Source organism: Ascaphus truei, chromosome 17 (assembly GCF_040206685.1).
Source record: "Ascaphus truei isolate aAscTru1 chromosome 17, aAscTru1.hap1, whole genome shotgun sequence".
Classification (NCBI taxonomy): Eukaryota; Metazoa; Chordata; class Amphibia; order Anura; family Ascaphidae; genus Ascaphus; species Ascaphus truei.
Genome location: NC_134499.1, coordinates 11,513,334 through 11,529,222, shown reverse-complemented (window position 1 = coordinate 11,529,222; position 15,889 = coordinate 11,513,334). Strand labels below are relative to the sequence as shown.

Here is a 15,889-nt window from a genome sequence, read left to right as displayed (position 1 = left end):
TCTCTTTAAAACACAACATGAAAATATGTAACTTCCCTGCCCTAATAAGTAGAAATAAAGGTGAGTTCTTATAGGAATACATGTTGTTTTAAATCACACTACATATAATTTCACTGCCTAATGTTAATTGTTTAAGGGAAGTGGGTTAATAGGAATTAATACATTGTTTTAAATTACATCCAAATATCACTTCCCTGTCCGAATGTTTAGTAGAAATAAAATTGGGCTATTAGAGGACTATATTACGTTTTCTTTTAATAATAGCATGCAAATATCAATAAATTGACCTACGTATGTTATTTAAAATAATACATTATATTTTTACATCATTGAAAATGATTTCTGGAAGAAAAAAAAGCTTAAAAAATAAGTATGTTCTCAATAAAAACACATTGTATTTTAAATGTGCACTAAATCCATTAATTTCCATCAGTCACTGCTGTCCGTCATCCAGCTTTGGGAACACGTGGGTATCTGGCTTTCCGGACTACAACTCCCATCAGCCCATGGGGGGGAAGAGAGTGATGCCACACACAAGATGGCGCCATCCCAGGAGCAACGCACGTTTGCAGCCCCAGCTGGGTACATAGGTAATATTGGGAATCAGGGGGTTATTTAGGGATCAGTTTGACTCCGGGTTGTTCACTAGTTAAATTCTGAGCCTTAAATGGTTAAATGGACATCTAAGGCTCAGAATGATATGGGGGAGCTGTACTCCTCACACACAGCCCCTATATTAACGATGCCTCAATAAACTCCCTATTGCAGTGCTGTCTTTGCCTGTGTTACATAAATAATATAATATATATTTCTAGCATTCCCGAGTGGGGTTTAGGAATGTATGTCACTGGGATTGACCGTGTGGATTTATTGCTTCTCAGGGCTTCAATACTTATGGGGCAGTTCCATTTAGCGTGCCCAAAAATATAATTTAAACCACTTCTTCTCATTAGAATGATGCAAGCCCCCTTACCATAACTGTTTTACTTATTTGTATCTTATGAAGATGTAATATGAATCGCTTCTTGTCGGGAACACTGTGCTCATATCAGCTACTTGTGTTTCTCTGTTTAGCTAATGATGGCTTTCTAATTACTTTGCACAGAAAGAGGAGGCTAACAGGTTTAAGGACTGAAAAACAGACTATTTGCCAAAAGATATTGGTTATTGTAAAACCCTCTAAAGTATTTGTTTACCATAGAAATCTGCTTGCCTTACTAACTACCGCCCTGTATTCCTCCTGCCATCTGCCTCCAAATTGCTAGAACGTCTCATCTTCTCCAGTATGACCAACTTCCTTATTTCCTATGTCCTCCTGCACCCTTTACAATCTGGCTAAGGCCCCGCTCCCTCAGTCAGCGCGCCCGCACTGCAGACAGGCGGCGCGCTGACAGGCAATTGACTGCTACCTGCGGCCGGGGGTGTGGTTTGAGCGGAGGGACCCGCTACACCCCCTCCCTCCTCATGCCCTCTGCTGCTCCTGTAAATCCTACCCCTCCTCCCCCCCGCGGATGGCTGCAGCGGGAGGTCGGTCTCCCGGGCTGCAGGAGGCGGTCTGAATCAGCTGTGCATCGGCAGCATCTGGTTACCAGCGCATCACTACGGTCGTATTCATCCTCTCCACGCGCACACACCACCCCCTACCTTGTGGAGGAAGCTCTCTGACAGCCCCCGCCCCCGCTGCTGATAGGCTCATCAGCGCACCACGTGACGCGTCACCGCTCGGGATCGCAATTTTCTTGCATCCCCTGCCGGCTGACGCATCACAGCGCGTTGTGAGCCGTGCAGCGAGGGGGGACTGGGACCGGCTCAGAAGAATACCCCTGCTGGTGAGGAACGCGCACGCCGCCGGACGCAGCGGGACCACAGCCTTACAGCCCACTCAACAGAGACTGCTCACTAAAGTAACCAATGATCTTCTACATGAAGCAAAATCCCTAGCTCTGTTTTCCCTACTAATCCTAATTGATACTGTCATTAAATCTCTTCTCCTTCATATTCTAAACTCCCTTTGTATCCGCAGCAAAGATCTATCCTGTTTTTCATTTGACCTCTCCCATCGCTCTCTGTCGCTAACAGGTCTTCATCTCCTGTGATCTGTCTGTTGGTTTTACCTCCGGACTCTGTTCTGGGACCTCTCCTTTTCTCTCGCTACACACCATCACTTGGTGACCTCATCAACTCTTTTGGCCTCAGGTATCATCTCTATGTAGAAGATACACAGATATCTACCCACCCCGACCCTCGCACCCGCAATAAAGTCGCAAGTCTCAGATTGCCTCCTGGTTATGTCTTCGTGGATGGTGCTCCGCCACCTTAAACTTAATGTCTAAAACTGAGCTCATATTTCCCCCTAAATCTAGCCTAATATCCCCTCTTTCAATCACAGTTAACGGTACGAACATCTATCCTGTCGCCAGAGCGCGTTGCCTAGAAGTGACATATGACAACTCCCTTTCCTGCCCCATTCACATTCATGGCATAGCTAACGCTGGTCGCTTCTTCCTCCGTAATAGTGCCAAGATCCGCCCTTTCCTCTGTCAATCTACTGCGTAAACTCCAATGCACGCCATTATCCTCTCCCGTCTGGATTAGTGTAACACTGCTAACAGGCCTCCCTTCCTCACAACTTTCTCCGTTGCAAACTAGCCAAAATTTGGCTGCCGAATAATTTCACTTTCTCCCTAAACAGTATATGCTCCTCTCCTTCTTAAATCCCTCTCCTGGCTTCCCATCAAGTTTCGGATCACCTACAAACTTCTCCTTACCTTTTTTAAGGCTCATCATTCATCTGGTTCTTCCTACATATCGGCTTTGATCTCTCGTTTATGCCCCTGCTCGCTCTACTCATAACTGTCTCCTTTCCACCCCTTTCACCTCTACTGCTCACTCTCGCCTTTAAACATTTTCCCCTCACTGCCCCTTACCTGTGGGACTCCCTCACACGAGAAGCACCCCCTCTCCCCACCTTCAAGTCAAACCTTAAAACTCACCTCTTAAATGAAGCATTTCAATAGCCCGGACTCATGGCTACTGTCCCACAGCCACTCTTACCAACCACTGCCCTCTACTGCACTTACTCCCTCACCTGCTGTCTCTAAGCCTAATGAAAAGGAGATCCAACACACTACAGATTTGCTAAATAAGAGAATGTATTTAAGCCACACAACGTTTCGACCGTGAAGGTCTTTAGCAAGTGACAGGCACTGGATTTCTGTCACTTGATATGGACCTTCACGGTCGAAACGTTGTGTGGCTTAAATGAATTCTCTTATTCAGCTAATCCGTGGTGTGTTGGATCTCCTTTTCATTAGCTCAGATCTGGATTACCATGACCGGTACCCACGGAACCAGCAGCACCGGTAACATTGTATGTATATATTCTTTATTTGGTGTGCAGCGTAGCACCTCTTGTTAATTCTCTCTCTGTCTGCCAACATACCACTTAGATTGTAAACTCACCTCTAAAAATATATTGGGATGGTACGGGGGGGCCGGAGTCCATCTTTATCCTACCTCTCGTGCTATAAGAGGGTGTCTTGCAATAGGGATTTCTGGAAGTGAGAAGCTAAGGTCTTTGGACTCGAGGAATATGCGAATATAATATTTTGGCTTGTGAGCCCGTGCTAACTTATCAATGACATTCCTGAAGGAGAAAGTATGCTGGGTTGTGCTGATCCACAAGAAGCAGAGGCCATAGAGATTAGCAATGAATCTCAATGTCCTCCCACCTCGAGAGGAAACTGTACCACCAATACCCCTGGATAAATGAAATCGTCCATAGAGTTGCTTGGATAGTGAAGGGATAGATTTGTTGTATCCATGACAACAGCCTGACCCAATCAGTGTGTGCCATTTCTGACCATTCCATGTGTATGACAAGATAAAGGGGGAGGGGTAAGGTTTGAGGAATGGAGCATTCTGATTGGTTAACCTCAACGAAGAGGGGTCTTCTATGCTAGTGGAGATGATGTTTAAAAGGTTGGAGGAGAGTTTAAATGAGGGAGAAGGGACAAGCAAGAGTTAATGGACTAGACCAGGGGTGGCCAAGCTATTTTAATTTTTTTCAGGGATGCCAATAAATGAATACAATTTTTGGGGGGGAGGAGGGGGGGGGGGATACAATTCCCCGTCCCCTCAATTACATTAATAGTGAAGAAGCTATTTGAAGGTTTTGTACGGGATGATATTCAGGAATAACTAATGGATAACAAAATTATTAGTAATAGTCAGCATGGATTTATGAAGGGTAGGTCGTGCCAAACTAACCTCATTTGTTTCTTTGAGGAGGTAAGTAGGAATTTAGACCAGGGTAATGCAGTTGATGTGGTCTACTTAGATTTTGCAAAGGCGTTTGATACGGTTCCACACGAGGTTTGTGTACAAAATAAAGCAAATTGGTCTTGGTAAAAATATTTGCACCTGGATTGAAAACTGGTTGAAGAATGGATAAGAGGGTTGTCATACATGGAACTTTTTCAGGTTGGGTTAAAGTTGTGAGTGGAGTACCTCAGGGATCGGTACTGGGACCCCTGCTTTTTAACTTGTTTATTAATGACCCAGGTTGGCATCGAGAGCAAAGTCTCCATCTTTGCTGATGATACTAAATTGTGTAAGGTAATAGAATCAGAGCAGGATGTAATTTCTCTTCAGAAGGACTTGGAGAAACTGGAAACTTGGGCAGGTAAATGGCAGATGAGGTTTAATACAGATATGTAAGGTTATGCATTTGGGAAACAAGATTAAACAGGCAATTTACAAAGTAAATTGGGATAAATGATGTGGATCCTTGATGGAGATGATATCCAAGGGGTTGGAGTTAGAGCCTGAGATGGACACATGTTGGGATCTACCTGAGGGGTAGGAATGAAACCAGTTTAAAGCATACTTCCCTATTCCAGAGCTCTGGAGTTTAAGCAAGATAACATAACCAACAGTATCACAAGCCTTTGCAAAGTCGGGAAGGAATTTATTTTTCCCCTTATGAGATATCATTAGATGATGTGTCACTGGGGTTTTGTGTTTGCTTCCTCTGGATCAATATCCTGTAAGTATAGATATAGGATAAAGTATCTGTATATACTGTAAGTACGGCTTTAGGATAAGTATCTGTTGTCTAAATTTAGCATAGGTGGAACTTGATGGACGTTCGTCTTTTGTCAATTTCATCATCTATGTAACTGTGTAACTATGTAACCTGCTTTCTAATTATCTTCATAACACCTGCTTTCCCCCCCAGCTATCCCCGCGACCTTTACCGGGGGGCGGAGGTCACATCACTGCTTGTACGTCAAGGAGCACAAAGTGCGGGATGATTTGGACACGACCCGCCCGCAAAACCGCACCCTGTTTGTCATCAACGTCCCCCCTTACTGCACGGAGGTGAGCGCCGGGAGGGCAGAGATGAGGTCACTTGTTGGGGTTGTGCGGGGAGCTGCACCCCAAGTGAGACGGGGAAGATAATGATCACGCTCAGATTGTCGCCTCTCCGCCGCCAGATCGGCCGGCATTGTGACGCCCACAGCAATGTGACGCGGGCAGGGAAGGGGTTAATGGGGCCCTCTGCGTCTGATGCGCTTTAACCACTGCACAAATTCACTGACGCACACACATTAACACACCGCAACATAGACGCGCTGATGCACACTCCGCACACCAGTACACACATGCGTGTACATGCACACGCTTACTCACACCAGGTACATGCGTATGCACGCACCAACGTGCTGACGCAAACCCAGTACACACTCACAGACTTCCACACTGACACACAGATTCGCTAAAGCGCTGAAGCACGCCCACTACACAAACACACACACACACACACACACACACTGTGATGCACTGATACATGCCTGGTGCACACCCAGTACACACAGCAATGTGCTGATGCACACATAGTACACACATTCACTAACGTGCTGATGGACACGCAGTACACACATGCACACACTGTACGCCTTGATACACACCCCAACGCGCTGATACACACCCCCAGTACACACGCATGTGCACTGATCTACACCGATTTGCAGATACACTGTGTCAGATAAACACAGCACCATACCTACTTATATATACTGCTACTCCCCGGCCTCATACACACTCCGTCCCAATTCACCGTGGCGAGGAGCCGGGAAGCGCATGGCCACCGATCCCCGTGCGTCCGTGGCAGTTGGTGCAGGGGTTAAAGGGCATCGGCTGCTGGCATTACAAAGCAATGTGCTGCCGCACTCTGTGCCAGCGACGAGGTTAGAACGTGTGTCCTGTCTGACACCCAGAAATCCTCCACATTAATCCCAGCTGTTCCCCTCCCAGGCCTGTTTATCGCGCCTCTTTGCGCCCTATTGTCTCGTGGAGTCCGTGGAGCTGCAGGAAAAGCCGGGGCCGTCAGGGAAGGATCACACAGCCGAGTCCAGATATTTTGACCTGAAAGTCCCAAAGGTGAGTGCCGGGGTGACAGGGCCAATCCCTCTTAGCACACACACAACGCCCGGCTGTTTGGCCAATGAGGTACCATGGTCGTTTCTTTCACCCCTCTGCTGCCAGGCGAACCTGAAAATGAGCAGTTCATCCTTGGCCGAAGTGAACCCCACGCCCGTGAGCGATTGGCACTTTTATTCGGAGCAAAGCAACACGTCGTCTCGACATAATATATGAACCCTGTCATTGCCAGAGTTTAATTAATTGATTAATTGCATAAATCTTTTTTTTTTTTATCAATTCTTTTAGAGTTATGGGTTACAGTTGAAGTGGGGGGGTCTCCCCTCTGATCCCTGTTAATTTAATCTCCGGGGACCCCCTGCTCCTCGAAATACTGACCTCCCGTAAGGGGGCATCGGTGGCAGCTCTGCAGGTTTTAAATGTCCCGGTCTCGCGGACCTATAGGAACCCGCAAAGGGTGACGTCACGGCTTCCTGTTGGCCATTTATACGCCGCCATTTCCATAGCCCCACCAAGTCCCGTCAGAGCTGCTGCCTGCAGAGAGTGAGTGGCGCCCCCTACGGAGGTCAGCATCGCGGGTGGTCCCCGGAGCTGAAAATATCGGGGTTCAGCTCCGGAGACCTCCCGTATGACCCCCTAACTCCTTCTTTTTTTTTTTTTTTTTTTAATGAAAGGAAATGAAGGATTGTGCCTTTAAGTAACGAGGATTACGTAACCCAGGGACGCCCCCCAGTTTGCGCACCCCCGATGTAACCGCCCGTGTTCATCGTCCTCGATTTTGTGCAGATCAATAATTTGTGTAAATCAATATTTAATGATTCTGGGGGAAAAAGAGTTGTCGCCGCCTCGTTCTAATGGCAGCTGGTTCTCAAGTTGGAAAACTGTCAAATATTTAACTGTAAAAACGCGCAGGAACTTAAATGATCTATTCGCAGCCGTGGAAAGTAAAGCGCGAGTAAAGTAAAGCGCGAGTAAAGTAAAGCGCGAGTAACCCCTTCTCTCCGCGTGGGCAGGGCTTCAAAGTGGCGTACGTCGTGTTGACAAATCCATCGGATATTCGCCGGATCAAATCCTTACAAATTGAGACGCCGGTTCTGCTGTCGGGAGAGGGGCGGCCGGTAAAAACTGGAATTCGCAGTGAGTATAAAAAGTGCGGTTGTTTCACCGGTTATTTTACGGGGCAATCTGTCCTTGGACCAAAATGTAGTAATGCGCCTCTCGCAAAGAACCGGGGCTTTTTTAAGTGCAGCGTCTCTGGGGCACCTGCGGGTTTTTGGTGGGAAAAATCTCTTTGCTGGTAACGAAAATGCATAACGGAAGTTTTGTCATGGGCTACTGATGGGCGCGCATGTGCAGAAGCGTCTGCCGGGATCGCGCATGTGCAGAGACGGACACGCACATCACTGTTATTAGAGGAATTCCCAGTGAGTGTAAATATAGAAGTGCAAATAGCAAAACTTCTAGAAATGTTCCAAAAAAAATTAAAAGAGCGGTGTGTGCCGAGCATGCGCGTTCTAAGTCAAACTTCTTTGGGTTTTGTCACTGAAATTGTGTTTTGATTTTTATGATTAACATTGAATAAAAGACTTTTGAGTTACCGCATTTAGATACTTTACAATCCAAAATATATGTATCTTACTTTAGTTATAACTCTATTATATCATGTATTCCAAGTAATAATATGGAAATGTCAACACAAATAAAATAAATTATACTCATCTCTTTCATTGCATTTGAAAACATCAACATCGCAAATACAATTTCTGTGACAAAACAGAAAAGTTTCACTTAATTACTTCAATAAAAAAATATATATATATATATATCTATAACGGTCTGTACCCGCGGGGAGCTGGGACTCTCTCCGGCGGCGGCTCCGTTCTGTAACCGCGGGGGGCTGGGACTCGGGACGGGTTTGATCTCCGGCGGCGGCTCCGTTCTGTAACCGCGGGGAGCTGGGACTCGGGGCGGGTTTGATCTCCGGCGGCGGCTCCGTTCTGTAACCGCGGGGAGCTGGGACTCGGGACGGGTTTGGTCTCCGGCGGCGGCTCCGTTCTGTAACCGCGGGGAGCTGGGACTCGGGACGGGTTTGATCTCCGGCGGTGGCTCCGTTCTGTAACCGCGGGGAGCTGGGACTCGGGACGGGTTTGATCTCCGGCGGTGGCTCCGTTCTGTAACCGCGGGGAGCTGGGACTCGGGACGGGTTTGATCTCAGGCGGTGGCTCCGTTCTGTAACCGCGGGGAGCTGGGACTCAAGACGGGTTTGATCTCCGGCGGCGGCTCCGTTCTGTAACCGCGGGGAGCTGGGACTCGGAACGGGTTTGATCTCCGGCGGTGGCTCCGTTCTGTAACCGCGGGGAGCTGGGACTCGGGGTGGGTTTGATCTCCGGCGGCGGCTCCGTTCTGTAACCGCGGGGAGCTGGGACTCGGGGCGGGTTTGATCTCCGGCGGCGGCTCCGTTCTGTAACCGCGGGGAGCTGGGACTCGGGACGGGTTTGATCTCCGGCGGTGGCTCCGTTCTGTAACCGCGGGGAGCTGGGACTCGGGACGGGTTTGATCTCCGGCGGTGGCTCCGTTCTGTAACCGCGGGGAGCTGGGACTCGGGGCGGGTTGGATCTCCGGCGGTGGCTCCGTTCTGTAACCGCGGGGAGCTGGGACTCGGGCGGGTTTGATCTCCGGCGGCGGCTCCGTTCTGTAACCGCTGGGACTCGGGGCGGGTTTGATCTCCGGCGGCGGCTCCGTTCTGTAACCGCGGGGAGCTGGGACTCGGGACGGGTTTGATCTCCGGCGGTGGCTCCGTTCTGTAACCGCGGGGAGCTGGGACTCGGGGCGGGTTTGATCTCCAGCGGTGGCTCCGTTCTGTAACTGCGGGGAGCTGGGACTCGGGACGGGTTTGATCTCCGGCGGTGGCTCCGCTCTGTAACCGCGGGGAGCTGGGACTCGGAACGGGTTTGATCTCCGGCGGCGGCTCCGTTCTGTAACCGCGGGGAGCTGGGACTCGGGACGGGTTGGATCTCCAGCGGCGGCTCTGTTCTGTAACCGCGGGGAGCTGGGACTCGGGACGTGTTGGATCTCCGGCGGTGGCTCCGTTCTGTAACTGCGGGGAGCTGGGACTCGGGACGGGTTGATCTCCGGCGGTGGCTCCGTTCTGTAACCGCGGGGAGCTGGGACTCGGGACGGGTTTGATCTCCGGCGGTGGCTCCGTTCTGTAACCGCGGGGAGCTGGGACTCGGGACGGGTTTGATCTCCGGCGGTGGCTCCGTTCTGTAACCGCGGGGAGCTGGGACTTGGGACGGGTTGGATCTCCGGCGGTGGCTCCGTTCTGTAACCGCGGGGAGCTGGGACTCGGGACGGGTTGGATCTCCGGCGGCGGTTCCGTTCTGTAACCGCGGGGAGCTGGGACTCGGGACGGGTTGGATCTCCGGCGGCGGCTCCGTTCTGTAACCGCGGGGAGCTGGGACTCGGGACGGGTTGGATCTCCGGCGGTGGCTCCGTTCTGTAACCGCGGGGAGCTGGGACTTGGGACGGGTTGGATCTCCGGCGGCGGTTCCGTTCTGTAACCGCGGGGAGCTGGGACTCGGGACGGGTTGGATCTCCGGCGGCGGCTCCGTTCTGTAACCGCGGGGAGCTGGGACTCGGGCGGGTTTGATCTCCGGCGGCGGCTCCGTTCTGTAACCGCTGGGACTCGGGGCGGGTTTGATCTCCGGCGGCGGCTCCGTTCTGTAACCGCGGGGAGCTGGGACTCGGGACGGGTTTGATCTCCGGCGGGGCTCCGTTCTGTAACCGCGGGGAGCTGGGACTCGGGGCGGGTTTGATCTCCAGCGGTGGCTCCGTTCTGTAACTGCGGGGAGCTGGGACTCGGGACGGGTTTGATCTCCGGCGGTGGCTCCGCTCTGTAACCGCGGGGAGCTGGGACTCGGGACGGGTTTGATCTCCGGCGGTGGCTCCGTTCTGTAACCGCGGGGAGCTGGGACTCGGGACGGGTTTGATCTCCGGCGGCGGCTCCGTTCTGTAACCGCGGGGAGCTGGGACTCGGGACGGGTTGGATCTCCGGCGGCGGCTCTGTTCTGTAACCGCGGGGAGCTGGGACTCGGGACGGGTTGGATCTCCGGCGGTGGCTCCGTTCTGTAACTGCGGGGAGCTGGGACTCGGGACGGGTTGATCTCCGGCGGTGGCTCCGTTCTGTAACCGCGGGGAGCTGGGACTCGGGACGGGTTTGATCTCCGGCGGTGGCTCCGTTCTGTAACCGCGGGGAGCTGGGACTCGGGACGGGTTTGATCTCCGGCGGTGGCTCCGTTCTGTAACCGCGGGGAGCTGGGACTCGGGACGGGTTGGATCTCCGGCGGTGGCTCCGTTCTGTAACCGCGGGGAGCTGGGACTCGGGACGGGTTGGATCTCCGGCGGCGGTTCCGTTCTGTAACCGCGGGGAGCTGGGACTCGGGACGGGTTGGATCTCCGGCGGCGGCTCCGTTCTGTAACCGCGGGGAGCTGGGACTCGGGACGGGTTTGATCTCCGGCAGTTTTTTTTCTCTTTAAATTCCCATTACTTTCATCATCTTCAAAGAAAAGGGCTTTATTCAAAAAAATGTTTTTTTTAAATGGCAACAATACCAGGGGGGGGGGGCACAATATGGCTGCATGGGTCATGCTCACGCTGACAGCCAGTAGAAAGCGGCAATGTCACCCGCAGATAATGTCCCCGCTTTCTATTGGTGATCCCGCGGGCATATGCCAACTTCTTTTCATTTATTTTATTAAATGTATCTGCCATCTCTATCAGCGCCGTCTCTATCAGCGCCGTCTCTATCAGCGCCGTCTCTATCAGCGCCGTCTCTATCAGCGCCGTCTCTATCAGCGCCGTCTCTATCAGCGCCGTCTCTATCAGCGCCGTCTCTATCAGCGCCGTCTCTATCAGCGCCGTCTCTATCAGCGCCGTCTCTATCAGCTCCGTCTCTATCAGCGCCGTCTCTATCATATCCATCTCTATCAGCGCCATCTCTATCAGCGCCATCTATCATCTCCATCTCTATCATCTCCATCTCTATCATCTCCATCTCTATCAGCGCCATCTCTATCATCTCCATCTCTAGCAGCGCCATCTCTAGCAGCGCCATCTCTAGCAGCGCCATCTCTAGCTTCCTCGAGCTGGTGGGTCCCCAGAAGTCGGGGAACAATGAGCCAGCTCTTCCCCCCCACCCCCGAATAAATGACATGGACGTTCATTTTGTAATTATTTGTGTAAAGGGACTGCCGCATTAAATAAATATTTTTCCTGACATTTAAGATGTTTCGCATATACTGTAGTGACGCTAGACACAGTATCGCTACTTTTTATTTAGATTTTTTTTTTTTTTAATCCAATAAATTGATCGTTGGGGAAAGGCGCTGTTCTCTAAAATTCGTTTCAGGCCCTTCTGCTAATGAACTGGTTAAGTTGTAAGCTCTGCAGACCACAATTAATCGTGCTCATACCCCATCAGTGATATAGATGTACAAACTGCATTTAATATATATATTGTTTTCTGCTCAGAGTGGATAGAAGATTACGAGGCGTCTCTCACTGACACGGAGAGCCTACAAGCTGAAATTGACGCCTTTATGAAGGTGCACGATAAGAGGGTCGCAGAGGTAAAATGCTCTTAGAATATTTTTTGGACGGGTTCTCTTAAAAATGGCCGCCGGCATAAAGTGATTTCTAAGAATAGCAACAAGTACTGAAGTGCTTAAAAAATAAATAATTTTATTATCGGAAGCTCCCGCGTTTATTCATTTCCGACACAGCGACACGGTAATGATATTAAAATTAGGGTGGCCATAATTGTCCCGGCAAAAGCGGTGAAAATGTCGCGCATGCGTGGCCAGCAGGATCGAAAACCGGGACAGCACCCCCAAAAAGTCAAGACACGGGTCTAAAAACAGGGACTGTCCCGGCTAAACTGGGACATCTGGCTACCCTAATTAAAATCTGTCGTATCTTTCTGCTGCCAGTTAATAACAGCCTGTGACATTATTGATTGGCCCACAGACAGGAAGTAGCCTGGCGGCCATTTTGGAAGTGCTAATTTTAGGTACAGACCCAGGTTTGGTTGTGAAGAAAAATACAATTCGATTCCCTTATTAAAACGCTTTATTTATTTTACATATTTTAAAGTGGTTTTCTCCATATTATAACGTAGGAAGTTTCATTTTATCCTTATAGATTTCTTGCTCTTCACTGTCTTGTTTTATTTATTCTCTTATGTTTTCTCATATTTTTTTTGTCCACCTTTTGAACACAAATACATTGAAAATAAGGCAGCAAAACCAATGCAAATATCTGAGTAGCGCCAAATAAGCAAACATATTAATTAGCCCAGTGACTGAATTTGAAGCTGGGACATAGTAAATAAACATATCACTGTCTAGTGAGCACAGTCGCACGTCTCAGCCAGGTCTGCAGCCCTGCCTTTCCCCATTATCTCTTAGCATACAGTGCTTCCACTGCAGCAAGGCATTCTGGGTTATGACATGCAAATGAGCACTCCTGTCACCTTTTTGTTTCTTGTCCATTTTTACACGGACCCCCTATGATCTTATGCCTGCATTGCATAGCCAGTAACCCTACTCAGACAGCTGAGAGTCGAAATAGCTGTCTGTGAGCAGGGTTACTGGATCTGCACTTCTTTAACCCAGGCTGTGCTGAAAAGCTGTGTAATACGGCAGGTATAAACTCATAGGGGTCCATGTTAAAATGGTTTGGAAGCAAAAGGTGACGCTGCGTGCTCATTTGCATGTAATTTGTAATTACCCAGAATCCCTGGCTGCCGTGGAAACACTGTATGCTAAGAGATAATGGGGAGGTTCAGGTTACAGAGACGTGTGAATGTGCGCATGCGTGGGATTTTAATTTGTTGTACAGTTTGTGTCGCACTTTTACTCACCATCACTTATTTAAGGTTGGGATAGGGAACGTTGTAGGTTTGTTGATGACGTTATTAAAGGGAATGCGTGGTGGGCTCCTTGGGGCCAGACTGAAGCTGTCCCCCCCCCTCCACAGGAAGAAGAGAAGGCTGAGGAAGAGGAGGGCGTGCCGGACGATGAAGGCTGGGTGAAGGTGACTAGGAAAGGCCGGCGCCCGGGCCTGGCGCGGACCGAGGTGAAGAACCTACGGTTGATGGAAAGGGAGAAGAGGAAGAGGGCTCAGAAAGAGCTTCTCAACTTCTACGGGTGGCAGCACAGAGAGAGCAAGAGAGAGCGTGAGTGTCTGTCCTTCTCCGACCCCAATACGGAACCTTCCCGGAGCCACAAACTGAAGTCTCGCCCCCCTTACCCCCCACCCACCTGCAACAGGTCAAGTTTTTAAGGATATCCCAGCTTCAGCACAGGTGGCTCAACCAGTGGCTCAGTCGACTGAGCCACCTGTGCTGAAGCTGGGATATCCTTAAAACTACCTGTTGGGGGGGCTTGAGCACTGGCATTAAGCACCCCTTTTATAAACCGCGGCCTCGTAGTTTGATAGGGGAAGTTTTCCATCACGATATCACTTTTTGTTGTCGTTGGTCCAGGGCCTTCAAACCTCCCCCATTTTTGGTTCTGCAGCCTTGGCTATCACTGGGCGACATTGGGCAGGTTATAACAAAATGGCCACCGTTCTGAGTTTTCCTTCAGGTAGCATAAGCCACCTATGTAGACGCTAATTTAATAAAGGCCGACACTTTTCAGTCAATATTGACGTCAACTGGGCTGTTTTCGGCAGATAAAACAGCTGCATTGGTCTTCATTGAATTAGCCCCTTAGTCGTAGGAGCTGCCGTTTACTCACAAATAACGTAACTTAAGTGAGTTTAATGGGTAATGCCTATAAAGCAGATTACAAACCCTACATTTATCTCTAGCTATTTTTAAATGTTATTGGAAATTGTCTTTCAGTAGGCCCGAAAGCCTGCCGTACAGTGTTCACATGGCAACTCCTGCTGCTTATTCTCACTTGCTCCAGCACGCTGCACAGAGCTGTTTCGGAAGCAGACAGCCAAGACTGGTTAGAGAAACAGCCTGGGCTTCACAGATACGACTCTTTGACATCCATGTTAAGTAATTTCACGACATGTTACATTTAGAGCAGAGATTTACTGTCTCTCTCTCTCTCTCTCTCTCTCTCAGATCTGGCCGATCTCCGTAAGAAGTTTGAAGAGGACAAGCAGAAGATCGCGCTGATGCGAGCTCATAGGAAGTTCCGTCCTTTCTAAGCGACAGTCCGACATGTGCCAGCGTGTCCAAGGATTGCGTGTCACGCGCGAAAGAATGAGATTGGACTCTGCGCGTAAGGCGCCAAGTCATATATATCATTTATTTTTTAAACGGACATCTCCATTAATTGCTGCTTGTGAAAGATAAACAGTTGTAGCAGGAAGGGATCACGCATAAATTCCCATGCGGTCCTCCATTTTAAGCTCCCTGCTAAAAAGGAAACACAACTTTATTGAGCAATCTCCCCATCTCTTTCTTTACAGTGCATGAAGCAAAGGGTCGTCTGGGGGTTAACTGCACCATTTTGAGTTTTGGGGATCCCATGTTCCTGAGATACTTAACTGACATTACCTGGCCTAAATCTTTCTCCAGGAAAAAGAAAATGGCTGCCAAATCTCTGGCCAATAGGAGGCCGCAGCATTTATCGGTTGCGGCTTCCTGTTATACGCCCAATTAAATCTTATTTAGAGCACCATTTCCTCTTGCCCGTGTTTTTGTTTGACTAAATGCAGCCGTTCCTTACATTTACAGCAATGCAATTCTCTAAGCTACCGATCGACCCGCCGTTCTCCCGTGAATGATTGGGCACGCAATATGGCCGACTCTTTCAAAAGAGGAAGCTGTGGCGTCCTAAATGGAAGCTTAATACATAAAAATATATATTTTTTAAAAATATCAAAGCGCAGGGGGGAAATGCAGTGATTATACTACACAACTGATTTTAAAAAAACAGTATTTTGAATTAAACATGGCTTTAAAAATCGGGAAGTAACACCCGTAAATTCCCGAGTATCATGAAACCTGGGGGTGTAACTCCGATTCCAGACCTGCTTTTACCCCACATGGCAGTGTTGTAATTAATGCGATTTTTTTTTTTTAACGAGTTTACATATACCTAGATCTTTGTAACACTTTCCTGTTTGTATTGTGTCTTTATTTATATAGCGCCAAAAGTGTACTCGGCGCTTCAAAGAATACAGTACAGGGAATTATAATACAATAAGCGCAGCAAAATCAGACAATAGGAAAGGAAATCCCTCCCCCGAAGAGCTTACAATCTAAGTGGTATGATGTGAGACTTAGAGAGACAGCTGGTGAGGGAATAAGTGCAGTAGATGGCAGTGCTGGGGCTGGTAGGAGTGACTGGATCTGGGACAGTAACCATGAGTGCAGGCTGTTGGGATGCTTGATTTGTGGAGCGAGTTTTACGGTTAGTCAGT

At 49.4% G+C, this 15,889-nt stretch overlaps 1 protein-coding gene across 1 annotated transcript; it reads left to right on the top strand.

The window, feature by feature from the left end:
- The first annotated feature begins 505 nt into the window (after positions 1-505).
- On the top strand, positions 506-15,144 carry RRP7A (ribosomal RNA processing 7 homolog A). Its single transcript, XM_075573944.1, has 7 exons — positions 506-590; positions 5,240-5,382; positions 6,319-6,444; positions 7,458-7,581; positions 11,975-12,072; positions 13,481-13,679; positions 14,583-15,144. Exons 1-7 carry the CDS (start codon positions 539-541, stop codon positions 14,666-14,668), a joined length of 828 nt encoding a protein of 275 aa, XP_075430059.1. The 5' UTR covers positions 506-538; the 3' UTR covers positions 14,669-15,144.
- The last annotated feature ends 745 nt before the right edge of the window (positions 15,145-15,889 follow it).